At 37.0% G+C, this 23,324-nt stretch overlaps 1 protein-coding gene across 8 annotated transcripts in view; it reads right to left on the minus strand.

Annotated features, from left to right (window-relative positions):
* LOC130922864 (collagen alpha-1(XIII) chain-like) overlaps positions 1-23,324 on the minus strand; it is a 70,721-nt gene that overhangs the window by 5,572 nt on the left and 41,825 nt on the right. For 5 of the 8 annotated variants that reach the window (XM_057848084.1, XM_057848083.1, XM_057848082.1 and 2 more), the window contains 9 exons: positions 23,211-23,261; positions 21,919-21,945; positions 21,568-21,654; positions 20,740-20,775; positions 18,140-18,193; positions 18,018-18,071; positions 16,667-16,702; positions 9,837-9,923; positions 3,977-4,015 (listed from right to left, as the gene is read on the minus strand). In XM_057848084.1, coding sequence (XP_057704067.1) covers positions 3,977-4,015; positions 9,837-9,923; positions 16,667-16,702; positions 18,018-18,071; positions 18,140-18,193; positions 20,740-20,775; positions 21,568-21,654; positions 21,919-21,945; positions 23,211-23,261 — 471 coding nt within the window. Of the gene's footprint in view, positions 1-381; positions 3,894-3,976; positions 4,016-9,194; positions 9,273-9,836; positions 9,924-16,666; positions 16,703-18,017; positions 18,072-18,139; positions 18,194-20,739; positions 20,776-21,567; positions 21,655-21,918; positions 21,946-23,210; positions 23,262-23,324 lie in introns of those variants that run through there. The other 3 variants (XM_057848087.1, XM_057848085.1, XM_057848088.1) reach the window with 3 other exon arrangements.

The following is a 23,324-nucleotide window of genomic DNA, read 5'->3' on the forward strand; positions in this document are numbered from 1 at the left end:
AGAAATGTTTACCCGTAGCCTGAAAAAAATCATTTTTGTAGGGCTCTGAAATCCCGAACAAATTAACAGATCTGTAATGAAAATGAGAACATAGATTTAATTGACATACATCAAGGGTCATGCACAGAAAAATGAAAACAATATTACATTTTAATAAATTATAATTATTTTTTAAATAGGGTTACTTTTCAATCACCCAATAAAAAACTTTCACATTTTATGACCGTGATAAGGCTACAAATATTTACGTATGAGTGAGTGTGATTTGTGCTCATCTCATATGATTTTATTTTTGACTTTGGGTGTCACTTTACAGTAGGATGTGCATGTTAATTAAAATAACATTTCAAAACTCACCTCATTCAAGTACATGCAGTGCGGCACACAGCTACTACTATAAATCAGTTGATTAACCACTGCAAACAAACTCATCAAGCTTGGGAAAATGCTGTAAAAACTAACAAGCATGTTACAAATGAGCAATTCATGAACCTGTAAGTGTTAAACATCTTTGGTTTTATTTATGAAAGCATGATTGGCATTTTAGAAAAACAGTTTTACATGAAAATGAAGGCTTGCTTGTGACTACGGCATGAGTTCATGCGAGGTACTAGGGCTAGCACAATGAATATTCGATTGCTGGCAAGAATCCAAAGAGTCTCATAGCAACGTCATTAAATCCAGGGAGAGCAAAACACAAACAAAACCTTGTCAGGGAGAACTACCGTACAGATTAAGGTACACATAAATCAGGACAGCCATTTATTTCATCTCTTGGTCAATTGTAAACGTAATTGAGTGAAATTGATAAGCCAATTCATTTTAATGGTGATTGTTGATTAAATGGGTCCTAAAGCAAGACCATTTGGTAGATTATGGTTTTCCTATGATTTAAGCAATGGGGTTATTGCAACAATATGCTTTAAGAGTAGGTAGTGATATTTATGTCTGACAACATGTGCTTAATACTGACAAAAAGACAAAGCTACAGTTAATTAAGAGCCCTGCTGTATTAATGAAGTATGAAATGGCATGGAAAAAAACAGCAGCTCTATAATACAGTCTGCATAAGTGGCGAAACATGGCGTGTATTTTAGTTGCGGTCAGTGTGAGTACAGACAAAACTAAAATAAATTACAGGGAGTTCTCAAGTTCCGAACGACTACCGTCCCTATGCTGGCGACGAAACCCGAATTTACCGATAAGTCGGATTTCACCATTACTATCGAAATTTATGTCAAAGCAGTTCATATAACAAAACTGGATGGCGAAGGAGAGGAGGCTGTGAGAACGATGTGCATTGACTTTTGGGGCCATGATTTTAGGAGATTGAAGTAAAATTATGAGAAAACAGTCGTAAAATTGCTAAATTAAAGTAGTTATATTACTGCAGCGTATACAAGGACGAAGGCAACTTTGTTAGGAATTTTAATGGCTTATTTGCAACCCAAAGCACGGAACACGACTTGTAAGCCGTAGCTGATGACCAACAAAAATGAAAAGAAAACAACAGCCTTTGTCTCCAGCAGAGTTGGGTCCACCCCTCCTTCTTTTACTCCAGTCAGCCCCTTTCACAAATATATCCCGGTAAATTCCCGTATATGGTGACGTGGGATTTATGCGCATCATTGCTTTCACACATGCAGAGATGCGTGCGCGACTTTATAACCCGGACATTACATCATTTTGGGTTGGCATCGGCTGTCACAATGTTGGTTAAATCGTGTTTTTTTTTTACAGAGCCGTTTGTGGGAGCGTTCCCGATGTCGTAACTGCAGCCAATTCATGCTCATCAAGACCATTTACGCCCAGGCGATCCAAGACGAGGGTGCTTAGATATTAACTTGCTGGGCGCCATTCGACACCTCTGCCGCCCTTGTTTTGAAATCCCCTAATTTGTGCTGGTATTTGAGTGTATTTGTTTTGTTGTCTTATCGGCTCCCAGCCTACCGCTTATGTTCGTAATATTGATCCTCGTCGACCTACTGCCATTGACCCATTGTGCTTTTCCCCCTTTTCCGCGATTGCATGCATTTTTTGTTTGTATTTGAAAAACCCTTGAATGCATCCCTTCATTGTTTTCTGCTTTAAAGTACAGCTTTGTTTCCGCAGTTGCAGACCCTAACATCGGCAACGAAATAAACCACACGTTTGCAAAGATGGACGATGGACTCTCTTCCTCGGCTCTACGATCCAGTAGCAATTTAATTTTGTTATGTTTTCAGTTTAATTGAGGTATTTCTAGCTTGCAATGTTGATAGTTGCAATATTTGTTTACCGCTTTTCGTCTTACTGCGAAGAAAGAGGAAGTGACAATCAACCCGCCATGATATTTACGTCATTAGCCATCGTGCTGTGACCTGGGAATTTAACGCTTGCTTTCACATAAGCCTCGTTCCGGGACTTTCCCAGGCATTATACTAAGACGCGACCTGTAAAATGTCTGCGTAATCTCCGTCGACCCGGGAAAATTGTCTTCACATGCAAGGACTGCCCGTTTAAATCCCGAGATTTTCACGGTGTTTTGCCGTGTGTGAAAAGGGCTATAGTGTGTTTAGGTAAAGCCCAGAAAACATTACACTCACCAAACACATCAACATTGCAACCTGAAGCGTACTGTACATGTAACCCGATTCGTTACATTATTATACATATTTTACGTTACAGAAGTCGTTTGGTTTCGCTGACGTCGATTGTTGGACTTTGACTGTTGGGGACAAAATGGCGGACAAGGCACGGACGTCGTACAGTGAAAACGTAACCCGAGGACTCCCTGTAATAATTACAAATGAGCACATTTTAATGCGATATTGAATACTGAAGTGTGGGCTCAATGCAATGTTTTTGAACACAGTCACGACAACTAATGTAATTATGACAAATGAATGTGTATTTTTCTAATGATATGATCTGTAACCATTACACATAACAGAGTAATGATGTGACATTATGATTTTAGCATAAATGAAATCTAAATTTTTTGAAAATATCTCTAGTTCCAAGAGGAACCAACCCAAATACACTGCATTTGGGACAGAAATATTGTTTTGGGAAAAAAAGACAACTTTAAGAGTGCATACTAACACATTGTGAACATTTTTTAAAAAGAGTATATCCAAACATATTGATTAAGAGTGTAACGGTATTTTTGTTCGTCCCGCACCGTCACGGTACGGGCATCACAGTTCGATGCACGCAGTCAGACTGCGAATATGTTCGAGTAAAAAAAAAAAAAAAAAATCCACGTTAGAAGTAGTTCTCCTCCAATCCAGGGGGCGGTAGAAGTAATGTGTCTAAACCAACAACCAACATTATTGTAATATTAACTTAATATTGCTTTTTAGTTTTTGCCAATTAACCAAACTTTAACTTTCAATTGCTGTGATCAAAAAAAAAAAAAAAAAAAAAAGTTTTTGTTGTTGTTGTTGTACTGAACTGTTACTTGTGTGTACCGTTACACCCCTAATATATATATGTAGTCCAATACATATATATCCATATATTGTATATAGTCTATTCATGACTTTCAATGCAATCAAAGACTTTCAGAATGCCTACAAGTATGTTTCCAGCTGCACAACTCAGTTTAGCAATGTCTTGTCCATTAAAACAACACGCTACAATAAATTAAAAGCACTATCCACATTACAGTATGCGCAAATATCGCGCATATGATACTGCTAAAAATAAGTCTTCCCTATTCAAACATATAAAAGCTCAACATATAGATATTAAACCAAATTGTCATACGTATTAAACTAAAAACATCTGTACAAAATGTGTCATTTGTTTTTAAGACTTTTTGTAATAATAATATTAGGTTACAATAGGATAGGGAAAAGTACAAAAATAAATATTCTATGTACAATTATAAAGCCATTCCAAAGTTATCACTGCGGGGAGAAAGCAAAGGGAAAAATGTTAGTTCAAACAACACCACTCGGGAAGTTAGAAAAAGTTTTAAATTTGAACTTACTTTGTTCCAACAGCCTGGTACAGGTAGGCCATCGTCTCCCTGGGAAAAGAAACAGAGTGGTAAATACTCAACAAATTGAGCAACATGTCAAAGCAACTCTGGTTGAACGATATGGAATGGCCAATAAACTTTTTTTTTTTCAAAGCACTTGATTGTGAATATGACAATTGAAACACTCATATAAATGTGTATATTAGTGGTGAAAGTATTATGCTATAGTACGTCTTTTTGTAAAACTGGCCACTAGATGGTACAAAATCCCAATTAACAAAGAGCGTCACTCAGTGAACATAACACTTATCCCATTTAATGTGTCCATATATTGACTGATATCAGCCAATCATGAAAAAAAAAAAACATTTATCAGCCAGTTATATCGGTCAACTGATATATTGGTTGGCCTTCATGAGAAAGATCATCACACAGAAAGTGAACATTACAGTTCTACTACAGTATATCGGATATACAGTGTATCACAAAAGTGAGTACACACCTCGCATTTCTGCAGATATTTAAGCATATCTTTTCATGGGACAACACTGACAAAATGACACTTTGACACAATGAAAAATAGTCAGTGTGCAGCTTATATAATAGAGTTAATTTATTTTCCCCTCAAAATAACTCTAAATATAGCCATTAATATCTAAACCCCTGGTAACAAACGTGTGCACACCCTTAGAAACTACGTGCATCCCTCAATGTCCAAATTGGGTACTGCTTGTCATTTTCCCTCCAAAATGTCATGTGACTCGTTACAGGAGTGCTGTCAGCATTGCTGCAGAGATTGAAGCGGTGGGGGATCAGCCTGTTCGTGCTCAGACCATACGCCGCACCCTACATCAAATTGGTGTGCATGGCTGTCACCCCAGGAGACGGTACACAAGAAAGCCCGCAAACAGTTTGCTGATGCCCAGGTCATGAAGGACATGAACTTTATCTAATTCACCTACTGTTTCTGACTGTGTATCATATTGACTCTGCAAAGCCCTCTGAGACAAACTTGTTGTGATATAGGGCTATACAAATAAAATTGAATTGAAGGTCAACAAAGCACATGGATTACTGGAACCATGTCCTATGGTCTGATGAGATGTGCGGGCTGTCCCATGTTGTCCCATGAAAAGATATACTTAAATATCTGCAGAAATGCGAAGGGTGTACTCGCTTTTGTGATACACTTAAATCGGCCAATGGCCGATCTAAGAAAAAGTCCATATATTGGTCGACCTTTATAGGCAACCCAACAATTACACTGATTTGAGAAAGCAGTTAACCCTTAAGAATTATATAGAACCTCAAGTTGGGCTGAAAATTATGTAGCTGTATCGAGAGGTTCTGGAAACGGTTTCCCCCGTCTTTTATTATGTTTTTACAAAGCAGGAGGATAATTGTGTAAAAGTACCCTGTTTGTCTTTACACTGTTAAAATTTAGGAAGGGTACAAAAATCCATATCATACCAAATGAAATGATGAAGGACTGTACAATATGGATTAGGTAAAAAACACTGCAATCTCAAGTGGTCCGCTATATGATGCCATCGACAATATTACCAGTGTATTTTTTGGAGTAATAAAAATGTTGAAATATCGAGGTTCTGGTTTTAACCTGCAGGGACGTGATGAAATAGGACATAATGCGTCACCCTGTGGCTCGTCTGTACACATGAATGTTGGAGAGTGAGAGCAGTTCAACCATGTCGACTTGGTGCATATAAGAGAACTGTGATTTTCGCACAATAAAGCACACTTGACTATAAGCCGAACCCTTCAAATACAGAAACAGCATTTGTTTATGGATAAAACGCGCTGGACAATAAGCCGCAGCTGTCCTCACTGTATTATGGGATATTTACACCAAAAGGTATTAACTGGTAACACTTTATTTGACAGCTGCATCAAACGACTATCATAAAACCAAATTATCCACCGTGAACATTGCTTCAAGAAGCTGGCCATCACTGCTGCCATGGTGGAGACAGTCAACCTCTGCTGCCACCTGCTGTCAACAATGTTGTCGTCCAGCATGCCTCCTAGCATGCCTTATAGTGCTACAGTTGTAAATACCAATGAAAATTCATGATCTGTCCTAATTATTTCTTCAGTTACTGTTCCAGTTGTTTTCATTAATTGCTAGTTATGGTATTTGGTAACACTTTATTTGACAGTGGCGCCATAAGTCTGGCATTTGACAATCATAATTACGATATGACACTGTCACGAGCATTAATGAATGCTTATAACAGGTGTCATTTATAGTTATCTGGCAAATTATCTTACTTTTGAAAGGAAGTAAAAGATCCAAACTGGACATAAATGGAGTTAGTGACATAATTTGCCGGATGACACTTAATGCCATCTGCCATAAGCATTCAGTGAAGCCCATGATGTCATAATTATGACGGTCTTATGACAGTCTTATGACGCCGGTGTCAAATAAAGTGTTACCTATTAACCCAAATAAATCAACAAAAAAGCCACACTGGACTATAAGCCACAGGATATAAAATGAAGGAAAACATGGCGTGTTATAGTCTGAAAATTACGGTATTTAGTAGATATTCAGTATAAATCATTGGCTGAACATGATTCCGTGTGCCAGCATGCTAGTTAAATTTGGTTTATGAGTGATGTACACACTTTAAAGCAGGGGTCTCCAAACGAAACTATTCCACATAGGGTCGCAGTGGGTGCAGGATTTCATACCAGCAAAACAAGATGACACCTTTGCACCAATCTGGTGTCTCACAAGTGTAATCTGTTGATTGCAGTTGATTGCTGCTTGTTTAAGCAGAAACTTCATTGGCTAAACCAGGGTTTCTACAGGATCAGCAAATCTCATTTAATGGTTTTTAATGCCACTTTCAAGGCCACTTTCAACTAATTTAATGCCCATGCCCAAATGCAGATAGTTTCACACACACAAATTATAAGTAGAGTTGTCTGATAATGACTTTTTAACCCATAACCCGATAATGTCCAACTCCAAAAATGCGATACAGATATCAAACCGATACCAATATATGCGGTCGTGGACTTAACATAGTATGGCTAATTGCACTGTGATTCCCCATTGGATACCTTAGCAATGACAAATATAACAACTTCAAAGTTCTCCAATAAGCATTCTGTGAAAAATAAGAGAACAACTTCAACTGAAGTTCAGTAAAAAATGCCTATATTGCACTACTATATTTAGTGTTGAAATTAAAAATAGTGCAAACATCAGTTTTTTGGATCAAGTGCAAAGTGCCGATAAGGCACTGCCATATCACATACAGCTCACACAGTGTTTCCGCCTCAAAATAACAACAAATGCACACAGCTTCAGTAAAGTGAATGAGGTATAATATACTGTATATATACAGTATATATCTATAATATATTATTTTTAAATCATTTATTGTTCATTTCACTTTTGCTCCATGAATGCAAATAGTCTACTCACATAACAAATCCCAATTATCTTAGTTTGGAGACATCTAATGATCAACCAGCATAACTGCTGTTCTAAGCTGTGACCAGCCCTTATACAAAGGCAGACGGCTTCTACATTTGCTTTGAATGCATTTTGGCCCAAAATCGATAATGAAAAACCGATGTCGATATTATCTGATATCATTTTCAAATGCGTTTATTGGCCGATATTATCCGGTAATTATCTTATGTTCTCTTATCCCGGCGACCCGATAGTATCAGACAACTCAAATAATGTAAAAAAAGTGTTTTTTTAACCGTCAGTTTTACATAATTTGAATGCCGCAAAAGTTTAGTTTAATGCTTTTTCATGGTTTTTCAAGTCTGAATTTTGACAAAATCCATTTAATGACTTTTAATGCTTTTTAATGACCTGCATAAATCCTGTTAAAATGTCTGTGTTCGATTGGTAGGAACAAAAAACAGGACCCACAGCGGCCCTTGAGGACCGGTTTGGAGACCTTTGCTTTAAAGGATGCACCACGACATTTTTTTTTTTTTTTTTTTAAACCTAAACTTTTGCCGAGCTTTGCTTGCAAAATACGTCATCTTGACCAACGTACGAACACTGTTGATTGTTCTGAACAGCAAATCAGTGCATACTTGCTCGACACTGTCTCTTCACTCTCCGTGTATTTGAACATTGGTGTTAAGACTTTATACAGTGTATACACTGTGTTCGCAGTTTCCAATGTTTACTTTTTAAAGGAGCCATATGTAAGTATTGTACTTTAATTATTCATTTAATCGCCCTAATGCAGTGGTTTTTAACCTTGCCAAATGTACCGAACCCCACGAGTTTCACATGTGCATTTACAGAACAATTGGGAATTTTTTTTTCAAATTCAAAACTGATATATCCAATCGAAAAAGCTAATATCTACGCTAATTCCTGTTTAAATTTCTTCACACTTTGAAAGCATGTTTTTAAACAGGTCCAAATTTGAGTCCACACTGGCTGTAGATCTGCTGTACTTCCTCATACCCAGTGGGAGTCAACCTTCCACTAAGCAAACCTGTTTCTCCTCTGATTGAGAACCAGCAGTTGAAAGAAATGAAAATTGCCTGTAAAGTGCCCCCAAACCTGGTCTCAAACACCACTTTGCCTAGACTGAGTCAGCGTTCAAAAATAGGGTCCTGCGTGTCTTAACTTCGCCAAACCCCTTAAACTTACTCATCGAGACCCTGGGGTAGATCGAACCTAGGTTAGGAAAATATTTACTTGCTGAGTCTCTGCAAAGTCAAGAGTAGCAGTAAAAACAAATACAAACTAGATTAAAAAATAACTGAAAAAAAAATCCTATAATTTGTGCAATGAGTTCAACCAGTTTTAGCTGCATTTTGCACAACCTGTGGTAAGGTTGCCTACAAGAATTGGTGCTCCATGCAAGATATGAAAGAGTAACACGGATTAGTTATCGTTATATAAAATTCTGACAGTAGAGTTGATGAATTATAATGAAAGTTTGCTATGTGTCAGTCAATATTAATTGTAAAGAGTTAATAAAGAAAAAACACATTGTTGAACCTTCTTCAGGTAAAATTAATTCCCTCATACATTAGATGGTCAGTGGAACATGTCACAGATTTAAGCCAATAATTATCCGCTTGAGTAAGATTGATAATATCATGCAAACTTGCAATGTAAAATTTAATAAAGCGTAGGCTTGTCAATTTATGGTACTATTGAATATTAATAGTAGCTAAGTGCATGCTGGGGAGGAAAGAGAGAGCACCATACCACAGGACAAGGGGCATCCAGCCCATCCAGGCCTGGCAAGCCCGGTTCACCTTTCTCTCCTTTAAAGCCTCGGAAACCCTGTTTGTGAAATCATCCATTGAAAAACCAGCTTTGTAGCCTACACCACAGTAACTCAGCGTTTAAATTCTTCGCTGTTTGGGGCACTCGGATTCACTCCTCTGTCCATTGAGCAACTTGGTGCAGGTTTACCTCAACATGCAGGCAACCCGGACTGACAGGAACAGAATTCATTGAAATGAGACCGTTCATGTTGACATATTCATTTTAAAGGGAACAAGACAAACTGTTTTGAGATTGTTTGACAATTTCTTTATGGTTTGCAGTTATATACTGTATGATCACACATTTAGCAATGTGCTGACACTGAATTAGATCAGGATATATAGATATATAAGATATACAGTGAGTTAGCATGTCTTGTAAAGCCCAATAAAGGAGGTTTATAAACCCATACAATATGATGTTACTCATATCAAGAATTATTCCCATCAGTCATTTACCTAGGGAAAGAAAAGAGACCTGAGGTTGTTTAGAATGACTGAAAACCAGAGCCCAAAAAAAGATTTTGTCTGGGGAGACCCTTTGTTTTAGCTCTTAGTTATACACAGATTACTGACATACCAACGGACATGGGGCATCTAATCCAGGTGCTCCTTGGTCTCCCTTATCCCCTTTGGCCCCCCTGTTGCCTTTCTTGCCCCTCTCTCCCTGCAAACAACAGTGTATTAAAACAATGACAAACTTTAGTCCTCCTTTGTGGTGAAAATTTTGATTCTGCTATTTTAACCTACTGTATGTGGTATTCATTTAAAATTAGAAATACTTTTGTTCGTTTAAAGCGATGGGAGGTTTTTTTTCGATTGCAAGAAATTAAGGGAAAGGGTGAACTCAGTGCAGAGGTTAGTTGGCGAGTTAGGAATGGAATACCTTTGCCAGGTTTTGGTGTGTTTGAGGGAACTGACCTTTTGCTAAAGCTCCACCTTCTTAGTTACAGTTTCTAAGCCGACAAGCTTCATCACCCCAATGACGTAAGCCATATCAGGCAGACATATAACAGAGTGTTTTAAATTGATTTATTTTGGAGAAATACCAGTCCAACATCCTACACATTGAGGCAAAAGGATTTACAATATGCAGGGTAGGGTTATTTTGAAACCATAGCAAGCTATCATATCAAGGTAAAAGTATACAGGTTCAACAGCAAAGCGCACTCATAGAACGGACAGCAAATGAAGACATTAAGTTACCTAACTTTAGCTGATGCCAGCTATACTTAAACATTATAGCGATGACATCATAGTAAGACATAATATTCGATAACAGTACAATTTTGATATCCAGTTTTATGAATATTCTTGCCTCTACTAAAGCATTTTAAGCAAGACAGCTTGCTAGTTAGCCTCTGGTGTTAGCTTAATTTTTCCTTAAGAGAACACTTATGTTTTGCTTGTTTATTTTGGAAACATTTAGATGAGAGTGATGCCGTATTTCTTCTAGAAGGGAAAGAACTGCATTCATCATACCGATATACTTCTGGGGTAGCCCTACCTCTTCTCCGACTTAGATATTCCATAGGTGCATTGCTTCACCATTTCGGACGTCTGCTGCTTGTTGAACCACCAAATACATCAATTAGCCAATGGGGCATCCAAGAATTTGTCAGATCGTGATCCCTTAATAACTGTCTCTAGGACGTATGATTGGTAGATTGCTGTTTAGGAGGCGGGAGTTTGCAAAAGGTCAGTTGCCTTCAAAATTCTGTAAACGTTTATACTGCAGTTAGTGAAGGAAAATGTTTTTGATTCGTCTTATTTTTTTATGTACATTTTTTGTGTATCTGTGCTTTACTTGAGTACAAATATGAAGTGGTACGTTTTAGCTTTACTTCACTCCATTTTACAGCATGTACAGTATCTGTACCTTTTACTCCACTACTTTTCAAATTGTCGCCTGCGTTACACATTACTTTTTTTTTTTCTCTCTCTCTCTGTCATTGTGATTTGATAGTTTGGTTTTCATGCCTCTGGTGCCATCGATATGCCCTGTTCAACTATACCTTAATTGAGCACTAGAGGCAGCAACAAAGTACAAGCAAGATTAGGCAGGTGAACAAGATATTGACCAATAAAAGCCAACAGTCAGAGCAACGCGCATTCAGATGGGTGCTGCACTCTCTTGTATTGTAGGGTATGCACCTGATAAGTTAAGTAAAGGAGTTTTTTTTTTTTTTTTTTAGTTTGCTCAGCTTCTGTTTACAGTGCAGTCAACTTTATTGCTTATTGTTTATATTCTGCATAGTTTTAAATAAAATTGAGCAGTCAATGAATTTTCTGGTTCTTTGAATATTGGCTCAGATCTCTGTATCTATGTATACAGTTATATATTTGAATCGGGAGATAGTACTTTTGTACTTTTACTTGCGTAAATATTTTCTTTGGTACTTGTACTTTTACTTAAGTACAGTATTTTACTGCCCGTGTATCTGTACTTTTACTTGCGTACTTCATCCACTATTGCTAATTTAGCATACTTTTTTTTTGTATGAACGAAAGACTTGCTCACCAATTGAAGGAGTCTTGTAAAAAAAAAATGATTATGCATTACATATGGATACCTCAGTTTATTTGTGACTGAAATATGATGTTTGAATGCTTGCACAATGGCGAACAATATGTAACAACGCAGCACAAGAAAGACACTTTTCTTTTTTTTTTCTTAAACAAATTTGGCCTCAAGGAAATTTTCATACAATGTTTTATTGGTATGATATGACTTAACTACTCGGATAGTTCAGTTGGAGGTGATACGATTTTTGTAGTTCAAAGTAACCATGTGACTTTGATATAAAAAAAAATGCCACGCACAGAGAGGAATTAGACTAAAGTGTTTTAGTTTTAATTATGACACCTTTAACATCATAAACTGCTTCCATTCTTTAAACACGCAAATCCTGACGTAATGAACACAACATGAAACGAAAACATGTAGGAACGGAATCACACATCTTATGTATTTTTTTTTCAGAGCTGGGAGGTTTACTTTGAAACTTTTTACTTAAAAATAATAAAAACATAAAAATTTAAGAAGCATGCAATGATGGGAGAGATTTGCTAGCGATTTTGGGAGAATAGGGGAAGGAGTCAAGGGTTGATTCATGAGCAGAGGTGGGTAGAGTAGCCAAAGGTTTTACTCAAGTAAGAGTAGTGGTACTTCAAAATAATATTACTCAAGTAAAAGTCAACCAGACAATATACTCAAGTATAAATAAAAAAGTAATTCATTGAAAAAAAAATACTTGTTATTGTATATTTTTTTCTCAGCACAATATCATCTATATGAACTATTATGTAACTGTAATAAAATCTATTACATCACCATATTAGACCTAAAAAACATACAAATGATCAAATTCTGACTATAAAAATTTAAGAAATGGAAACATTACCTGTCCAAAGAGAATGAGTGCCTTCTTGTGGAGAAAACATATATCCTACCAATTTTAAAATGATCATATGTCAGGTTTTCTGTCCTCTATCGGTGCCAAATAAAAACTGGGAGAAGGGTTGAAATCTGCACTTTCAAGTAATGTCGGCAGCAGCGCTCCACGGCAAATTTATGCTTTCAAAATGTCATGTGATTGAACAGGCCGGTGTGATCATAGGACTTCACACTACAAACTTGTGTGTGGTCATGTGACTGTATTGTTACATCTGATTTGTATAATTGAGTAATGTGATTATTGTTTTGACATCTCATTAGTGCTACTGGTAAAGCCACTGTGGGCATCTCAGGAAAAAAATAAAGGAAAATCTAATATGAAGAAGAAAAATAAATGTAACAACTGTAATGTAGCTACTCAAGTCAAAGTAAAAAGTAAACAAATAGTATATATTTTTTTAACATCACAACATCATATTATTATACTATATGACCATTTTAGGCCAAAAAATTCACAAAAATAATCAAATTCTGAATAGAAAAATCTACAGAAATTAAACATCACCTGTCCCAAGAATTAGTGCTCTCTAGTGGAGAAAACTTATTTTCTACCATGAAATGAAAATGATCAAATGTCTGTTTTTTCGTGGTCTATCAGTGTCAAATAAAAAGTGGGAGAGTTTCTACTAGCATGGTAAAACTACTCAGTATGTTTTTATCAAAACATTACGTAAATGTAACGGAGTCAATCTCACGGGTTACTACCCACCTCTGTTTATGAGCATGGTAAATGTACTGTTAAGAAGGAATAGGTAAAAGGAATTGTAAGAGGAGGAATATTAACCCAGGACTTTAATTAGAATGCAGGCGCGGGAGGAGCAGGAGGCCATGGTTTGTGAGAGGGAGAGAGGGCAACCCTTGCGAGAAAAAGAGCCATGGGGCAAGGTGGAGGGAAGGAAAAAGGGGAAAGGAAGACCTGTGGATACAAAGGAAGATAGGACAAGAGTAAAAACACCTCCATAGCTTTATCTTCAACACTTTCAACTTGGTGGTGGAATTTGGAATTATTTGCATTGTTCTTCATTCACTGTGTCAATAATTCTCATTTGAATTACATTCAGTTTTTTTTTCCATGGGTGTCAGTTGAATGTGTTGAAAAAGCCTATGAAATGTGAAAAATTGATTGATGGGAGTGGAGATATTAAACAAGGACCATGTTAATAGGAAGGAACAGGAACATTATTTTTGAAATAGGGTAAAGCATCCATCTTATACATGATGAATAAATAAATAAATAAATAAATAAATCACATTATTTTGCTCAATCAATGTAGATTAAAAGCAAAGTTCAACAAACTTAAAAAACACATATGTCTCACTTCAAGGTCAAGAAACATACAAAGCACCATTTTAAATCTAGTCTAATCTATCACAAACTACAAACAACAATTATTAGGTCACCTGTAATGACAATAAAAATTAGGAGACTATCCAACATTGTTAAGAGGTTTGACTTTCAATTTCAGCCATTCTTTCCATTTGGAATGTTTGATATATTTCATTGTAAAAGCTTCGAAATTTTGACGTATGACAGTTAGATAATTTCTGTGCGACTGTTGCAAACCCTTTCAAAGGATGTTTTTGCATTGAATGATCTAAAACAGTAATGGTGTAATGTTGGGTAGCTAAAAGTACATCAATGATCCCAGTTTTCTCCGTTTGTGGATGCACTTGTGTTCCAAAGCCATAGAATTTCTCATTGTGTCTTGCATTTTTTTTTAATCGTGGCATGACATGTTTTCTTTAGATCCTTGAGTCTACTTTATTTTGTCTCTACTATTTAAGTTATTTAGTAATTCAAAAAAAATGATGTTAGGAGAGTGAAACTATGACACTGAATTTAGCTTTTCAGAAACTGGGTTTAATGACAGTTACCATATTTTCTGGATAATAAGTCTTTTAAGCGCTTTTTTCAGTTTGGCTGGGGCTGCGACTTCTATGTTAATTTTTTTCACTTTGATAGCCTGTTGCTTATGCTCGTTATCAGAAAAACTTGGTGGTACCTCAACACATGATCCTTTTGACATCTGATGTAAAATTTGACTCGACATTTGTCTCGAAATATGATGACATGCTCGAAATACGATGATTAATGACAGCGTCGTAATTTCATTGTTTTCCCGCAAGACGTAGACAAGGCGGATTTTCTCGTGAGAGAAACCAACATGGGTCCCAAGAAGGATAGTGCAGGTGTTGAAAAACGGCAAAAGGTGACGCTTACCATTTTAATTAAGAAGGAATTGATAGAAAAATTTGAGCGTAGTGTGCGTGTGAGCGAACCGGCTAGACAATTTGACCCGGTCTATGCTGACCTCCGTTCGCCAGTCTCTATAAGTTAAGATGACAATAAAAAGACTTTTTTATTTCTGATTTATTATTATTATTGTAACATCGGCAAGAAAGTCGCCAGCTTTGTCAGGTTTTTGATAATTTATTTTGGAACTCATGCAACAAAACACTGCTACTGTCCGCCGTAGCCGACGCCAACAACAACATGAAAAAAAAAGTTAAAACTTCTCAGTTTACCACACTTCAGTCACACGGTGCGTTCAGTAACAGCATGCAAAACACAACCGCCACATTAGAACCCGATTCTTTACATTATTATTATTATTATCATGTTATTATTATTCCGATTTGTATTTATAATTAATTTGTTTTGCTATGTGTATTGCTATTTGTAATTGTACCAGCAGTATTTATTAAGGATTCAGCGTAGGTTTTTGAGCTGTGGAACAAATTAATCGATTTATAATATATTCTTATGAGAAAATCCGGCTCGACATACAACCATTTCGACTTACAAACCAGGTCCTGGAACGAATTAAAGTCGTATGTAGAGGTACCACTATATATGATGCTAATAGATGCCTATTTAGCCTGTTGTTCTCCATTTTATGATTATTATTTTAATATACAATGTTTGTTCTTGGATTTTGCTAAAATAAAACAATTCCCTGTGGAAACGCGACTTATACTTAAGTGCCACTCATAAATGTTTTTTCCCTCTTCCTTGTTCATTCTTTGCCTGGTGCGACTTCTACTTGGGTAGGATTTATAGTCCGAAAAATACTGTACTTCATTATTCAACAAGAAGCGCCAAATACTTTTTCAACTGAATGCCAAAGTAGTTAGGCTTTAATAAATTATTTGAAAATATCCCAATAGTATAATATATAATAATCAAGAAGTTGCCTTTTGTCTCTACCAGTACTTGGTTTTGTCCTTTCAGATAAAATTGTCTTTATAATCTGAAAAATACTGTATAATGAATATGGCCTAAAAAAATCTGCAATCAGGAAGATGGCATTGTATCTAAAGATTGAATGTTCCTTTTCAAAATTGAAGTGTGAACTGTATTTAGATCACACAGGCAGGGAAGGTATTCTCCAAGGTCATGATACTGTATCACTGTCCCTGCCGTTAATTTTGATCAAGCGCATCTTTTTTGACAAGCATTATTCATAACTACACCTAATCAAAGCAAACTATCTGATTAGTGTTTAACTTTTGGATAGTCACATCTTAACCTACTTGTAAGTCTTTGAAGCAGTCACAACTCAGTTTAGTGGCAGCAAAAATAATCAAACTTGCAAAATGGGATCTTCTTTTAAAAAAAGAAATACTAGTATACTGCTTGAATCCCCATTTTAGAGAATATTTGAAAACTGTATACTGTCTCCCAGTATACAGAAATATATTTTTGTGTGTGTTTGTGTGGAAACTGAGGATGCCAAGTCTCCTATTCAAGAATGCTTTACTTTTTGCTCACTGTAATTGAACATAAAAGGTCCCTTTACAAAACTAACACAAGGAGCCACTGACAGTGTTGAAACATGCCTTTCAAAGATTTAAAGTGTTTCGTTATCAGTGAAAATATTACAAGACTTACTTAGTGGAATTTATGCACTCGTTCCAAAATTTTCATAACCACAAATATGTTTATTTCATACCCGATTCCCTTTGAGTCCTTGTGATCCAACAAGGCCCTGAGAGAGGGAGAAAACCAAACCAAAACTTAAAAAACAATAATATTAATATAGAAACAGAGAACTTGTCCAAGTAATATATACTGTATTCTGTCCATTGGACTCATAACCATTGATTATTTGTCTATTTTATGCATGGCGATGAACAGTACCGCTTGTAATTGTTTCTCGGTCAATAATGCATTTTCCCATGCATCTTAGAAATTCTATGGTTGCCTATTAACAACCATACTTTTCAGAAGGCCAACATTCATCATCTAATTGTGTAATTGTTAATATACACAGTGATCCCTCGCTACGTCGTAGTTCACATTTTGCTGATTCAGTGCATCACGGGGTTTTAAAAAGAATTCATCAAAAGATTAAAAAATATATGTGTTTTTTCATGTTTAAGTGAGAGAGAGAAGGTTTCGCGGCATGCCAAACATGACTCAGGGGCTTTGTACATACCCACAGGCACTCATACAAGGCGCGTGATTGGTTCCTGTTTCAAGATTGACAAATGAAAGCACCAACGAGAGTGGATTTGTTATTAAGCTAATCAAGATCCACCAGAGGTGGGTAGTAATGCAGTACTCTTACTCCATGAGATTTATTTCAGTACCTTCTAAGAGTAGTTTTACCACGCCATACTCTCACGCTCACAGTTTTGTGTTGGAGATTGGCGACTTTCTATCAATTCATTAAGCACTTACACTGCCACCGCAGTGCTGTGCCTTTGCGAAAGCTTCCTGTAGTGAGTCCAAGATGATGGCCGTCAGCGAAAAGGTGACAATTTTGCACATGATCAAAGGGGGCAGAAGTTATATGGCACACTATTATGGCAGGAATGAGTCCAGCTGTTGAGCAATCGTGATGAAGGGGTTATGCCCTTGTACAGGGGAATTTTGTAGGAAAAGAAAAAGCAAAGACAGCAGCTACCATATACCATGTTTTTCTCAAAAGAAAGAACCCCAGAAAGATGTTCTCCACCAAAATAGTCTCCCAGTTAGAGTGAACTTATAAGTGAATGTAATTTAGTGTAAATACACAAGATTTAAATACCGTACTGTACAGTATTTGTAAATATACAATGTATGTAAATACATGTAAATAAAATCCGTCAATCTTTTTTCATTTGTATTTAATTTGAATTTTTGGGGTGAAGGGGGGAAATCCTACTTTGTGGTTTTTCACTTTTGGTGAGGGGGGGTTCTGGTTCATTAACTGCGAAAAACGAGGGATCACTGTACTTTTGGATTTGGAAACCTTAAAATCATAGTTGCTATAAGTTATAATCATCAACATTTTAAGAAATAGAAAGAAGCTGACTTACGGGAATGCCCTGCGGGCCAATTGGTCCTGGTAGTCCTACGTCTCCATTCTCACCCTGTAATGACATAAAATATTGTTTTATGTGCTCTGAAATAGAGATCTAAAGTCATGTTTGAAACTCACTCTCTCTCCCTTTGGTCCTGCTGGCCCTGCTACTCCTGCTGGTCCAATCAGACCCTTTAAAAAATAAAAGCACAATATTTTTGGGCAGCGTATATTGATGATTGCATACAAATCTCTGATAAGCACATCAACAAGCTTTTGTAGAACATATTGAACCAAATGTATTTGCGCTCGGGGTGGGACTAAAGAGCTGTGAATAAATATTTGCCCCCTTTCTGATTTCTGTATTATTTGCAAATTCATCCCTCGCTAAGGTTTCATTTACTCAAACCAATATTTATATGACATTGAGACAACCCTTAGGTATATATGAAATGCAGTTTTAAAATGATGGTTTTATTTACTAAGTGGAAAAAACACAAACCTATCTGACACATTGTGACTAATTTCCTCTGAACCAAAAAGCGAGTTGTGCCACTTTAGCAGCAAAAACTGAAATCAAACATTCAACATTCTCTCACACTGCTGGCGAGGCATTTTGGGCCACTATTCTTTGCAGAATCATTTCAGCTCTGCCATACTGGAGGGTTGTGTGATATTAAAATTGCTTTGAATAACTTGTGTATGATAAATAATATATAATGAATATATATAAGAAAAACACACTCACATACAAAAATCAAGAAGGGAGCAAGTACCTTTTCAAGTTACTTTAAGTCCAAACAATTTTTACATACTGTAAGCTTGTTGAACTGCTGTCCAGACTGTTAAGAGGTAAAGAAAAAGAATAACATGTCAACAGCTGCGGTTGTGTCTGAATAGCAGTAAGAATTTAAGAGGAAAACCTTCTGTCATTCCATAGGCAGTTGTATCGGATGGAAGGTGTACAAAAAGAATTGTATAACATCTCAACATGCAGCATGGGCATCTCCACATGCTCATCCTCTCTCTTTCAATAATGCTGGTTTAAACATTGTTGTACAAAATACTGTTGAGTTGGGATTGAAAGTAAGTAAAAAATAAACATAAAACTTGTGTAAATAAATGCAAGTTACCCTTTTGTTGATATTTGAAATAAACAGAAGTCATAAAATAAAAACAGATAAAAACAATTTTAAGAATTAACAGTTAAGGTGTCTGTGTGAAAACTCCCACAGGACTTCGATTCCGCACGCAGCGCTTACCTCGCGCTAATGATGAATTTAATGAGGAAAAATTTGCATTAAACTAGAGTTGTCCGATATTTATGGGAAGACGATAATATCGACGGATGAAAACATTTTAAAATGATATTGGATAATATCGAAATCAGTTTTTCATGATGTGTTTTGTCCCAATATTCATATGGCAGTGCTGTCATGTCCACTTATTGCCTGCGTGTGTTTCTGTTGTTTTGTCGCTCCCTGCTGGCCCTTAGGTGTAATTAGTTGCGATAAGTTTCAGCACTTTCTGCTGACATCACCACATGTTTACACAAGCGACAACATTGCGAATAGATAGTGCTAAATGCAGCTAACGTCTGCAGGAAGTGTACAATAGCAGTTCTTGCCATCTCAACACATTGTTTGTGCCCTATTCAAGCATCGCTTGTAAGTTATATTTTTCCATTGTTTTATATTCATGAGCGTTGTGTAATATAGTTGAGATGTGTATATTTCGTTTGGTTTGCATTTGTGGTAAAATGTGGTTACATTATTTCATTGCTTGCCCGCTGTACTACCACTTGCTATTCGAATTGGTACGTGGTGTACTGTATACTTTGCTGTATTTTGTGACTTTATTTCATGTTACTGGCACAATGTTTTGTTGTTTTCAGTTTTACATAAAAGAATCAGTGCTCTTGTCAAGAGAAAGATGACCACAGTAAAGACAATACAACTTTACTCCAGTGTCTGACTTCTCTTTATAGTCTGATTTGTTCGTTATAGGTTGATTTGTGTACCTACACACACATTGAGGACAGAATAAGTGCCTTATTGGCACTTCTACTTGCACTTGCACGTGATCCAAAAAAACTGAAGTTTGCACTATTTTGATTTCAACAATAAATATAGGCACTTTTCTGCATAACTTCAATTAAAGTTGTTCTCTTATTTTTCACAGAATTTTTATTTGGAAAACCTTGCAGTTGTTACATTTATCATTATTAAAGCATCCAATTGGGCATCACAATAAAATTAGCCATAATTAATAAAGTCCAGGACCGCATTTATCAGTATTGGTTTGATATCGGTATCGGCTATTTGGAGTTGGGCAATATTGAGATAGCGGTTATCGGTTAAAAAAGCCATTATCGGACAACTCTACATAAAACAAACCCGAAGCGGTGCGTAAGTGAACTGAACCAAACATGCAAAACCGAAACGGTTTAATACATTCACCTACATACTGCAGATTTATGTGGTCGCCATTGTGTTGCATCCGAAATTTCACTAACACCAGCTTAGTCCTGCCAACCCAACTCTGAACAGACCTTTTGCTCACTAAAGCTCTGTCAGCTAACTCCGAGACAATACAAGCACAAGAGGCAGTAAAGCAAGCCTGACAAACAAGACAAGCAGACATGGCAGACATCAGAGCGAGCAAGCAAGGGGTGGAGGAGGAAGGCAACGCATCGGAAGGAGCGAAAGGGGCCGAAGTATGACTTTTGCGCCACTCACCACAGGACCTGGTCTGCCGTCTAACCCATGAGCCCCCTGGATAGCGTTGTACACAGTTAGAGAGCAGAGGTGTTGGGGAACATGGATGGGAAAAAGGTGGGGAGGGGAGTCAGATTGGGGAGGTGGTGGGTGTGAATGAAGCTGTGACTCAAGTGACTTCAACAAAACATTCAGATGGTGGCAAATAAAAGTGTAATGGGAGTTAAGTAGGCGTGGCGGTAGTGCTTACAAGGAGTTGTACTTAAATATATTGCATTTCCATTATATATTTCCTCATAAAATGTTTTTGGTCAAAAACATAAGTTATATTTAGAGTATATAATAAAACAACCAAAGCTGTATAATAAGTTCAAGTAATATTATGTAATAATGATAATTTAAAAAAGGTAACCTCACAGTCTTCATTTAATGCATGTGAGACAATGTAGTTGAATTGAAATCTTTGAATACGCTTGTCATCGTAGTCATGGCTGGTCCTTGAAAGATTTTTGACATATTGTACAAGGTATAACCGTCAAGACATCCAAATCCAAAAGCAGCATTGGAATTTCGTATCCCGGTATCAAACAGTCCAAACAAGAATGAAATCACATTATAATAGCTGCCTGAGAACACCATCAGTCAAGCACATTCTCATTTTAGTATGACAGTATAAAGTAGTAGCTTTTACCTTCCCATGCAACATACAGTAGTAACAAAAATACATTGTGTTTAATCTAAACGGAATTCATAATTACGTGTAAATCATTTATGGTTAAAAGTTAACAAATTTCACTCCCACGCTACTCAATTAATGGTCAAAACATTGGAAGATTATTGAGCACTTACAGGCAGTCCAAGATGACCTCTGTCTCCCTTGTCACCCTTCTGACCTGTTGCTCCTTTTTCTCCCCTGAGGCCTTGGCCGGGCTCTCCCTATAATACCAGGAAAACAATCATGATGAGCATAAACGGGACCGCCCCGAATGGACCGTCCATGGGGGCTTGGGTGTGGTGGTGCTAGTGAACAATTATTCACACTTTCCATACTTTCACAGGTCCCTCATGACAATTGTTCTGTGTGTGGAGTGCAAGTTGGATGACTGAGCAATTCATAGTCTCCGATTAAACCCAGACTTCCAGATTCTGGTGTAATTATACAATAATTTTTTTTGTAAATTCAAATAAAAGTTAACTAACCTTTGGTCCTGAAGGTCCTTGCGATCCCTAAAAATGACGAAAAACAATTATGAATACTTTTATCTGTAGATAGATTATGATAGTACTCGTATATGTTCAAGTATAAAGAATTCACAAGTCTAAAGAGTCAATCGATAACTTTTACAACCAAGAGAATAGTTCACTGTGAGAGACTCAGTAGTTTTAGGGTGGCCATGGCACATTTGGTAATGTGGGTCATCTGTTTTGATGGGGGCTCTAACTGACCATGGTTGAAATGTGCTTGGACACTGAACCTAAAATTGCTCCCTATGAAATTGGCAGCACTACTGACCACAATATGAATGCATGCTTAAAGGCCGTTTCAAACTAGCGGCAGTCTAGTGTGAAGGGTTCAACGGCAATCCATTCATTGTGTATGTAGGAGCGGACTTCTCGGCGAAAGTCAGTGGTGAACGGCCGTCTTCGGCGGAACGGGGAGTTTGAATGAATTTGCGCCGAGGAGCGGGGCCCATAATAGAGCCTTGCTCTATTTCCAGAGCACCACCACTCTGACGTCAACAACGCATCCAATAGCAAGGTAGCAGGCGTACTTATATCTGTGCTATCGGGCTGTTTCGGCATACAGATACACGTAAGTCACGGCTGTGGAAACGTTGATAAATGTGCTATTTTAAAGTTTCGTGAGCTCTGGGACAATCGTAAAAAATACTCCCATACCTCTTCTTGCTAAGCTAAATGGTACCTTGACGTGCGTTTTTGTGGAAATGTAGTTCACGAACCACCAAAAAACTATTCACCTTTTCACCTAAACTAGTAAAACATTTTACACAGATATTATAATGCCCCCTACTCCTTGAAATAGGAAAAGTCGCTGTTTTCTTGTTCAACAATTAAAAATACACGCATCTGTGCTTGTGTCTATAGTAAATATGCTTGCCGGTTTTCACTTCCTGACAGCGTCTACGTCAGGTTACGAGGCTCCTCCCATTTTGTGCTTGCCGTGGACCGCTCTTTACATTGGGCTGACGCTAGTGCGAAAACGCCTTAAATGAGTGAAAGTGAGCCAATCTGAAGCCTTTTGGGCACTGTAACAATATAGAGAAAAGTGGTGCAATATCATCTCCATTTTATTTTATAGTTTAAAGGGCCATGATTAAAAAGCTTTGTCAAATAATTGTAACAAGGAGAACATTCACACAAGCACACGAACAACTGTCATTTGCTTGTGCGTGAGCAATCGTATTGTTTGTTACTGTTCATCTATCACATCAAATCTTATTATAGTTTGTTCAATTAAATATTGTTCTTACTACAGGGCCAGCTGGTCCTTGTGGCCCTGGAGGACCTGGAGGGCCGTAGAGCTGAAAACAAAGAAACAAAACAAAGTAAACATGTCTTTGTCACAGGTTATGATCAATTAAAAA

The sequence above is a fragment of the Corythoichthys intestinalis genome, chromosome 10 (assembly GCF_030265065.1).
Source record: "Corythoichthys intestinalis isolate RoL2023-P3 chromosome 10, ASM3026506v1, whole genome shotgun sequence".
In the NCBI taxonomy this organism is placed as follows: domain Eukaryota; kingdom Metazoa; phylum Chordata; class Actinopteri; order Syngnathiformes; family Syngnathidae; genus Corythoichthys; species Corythoichthys intestinalis.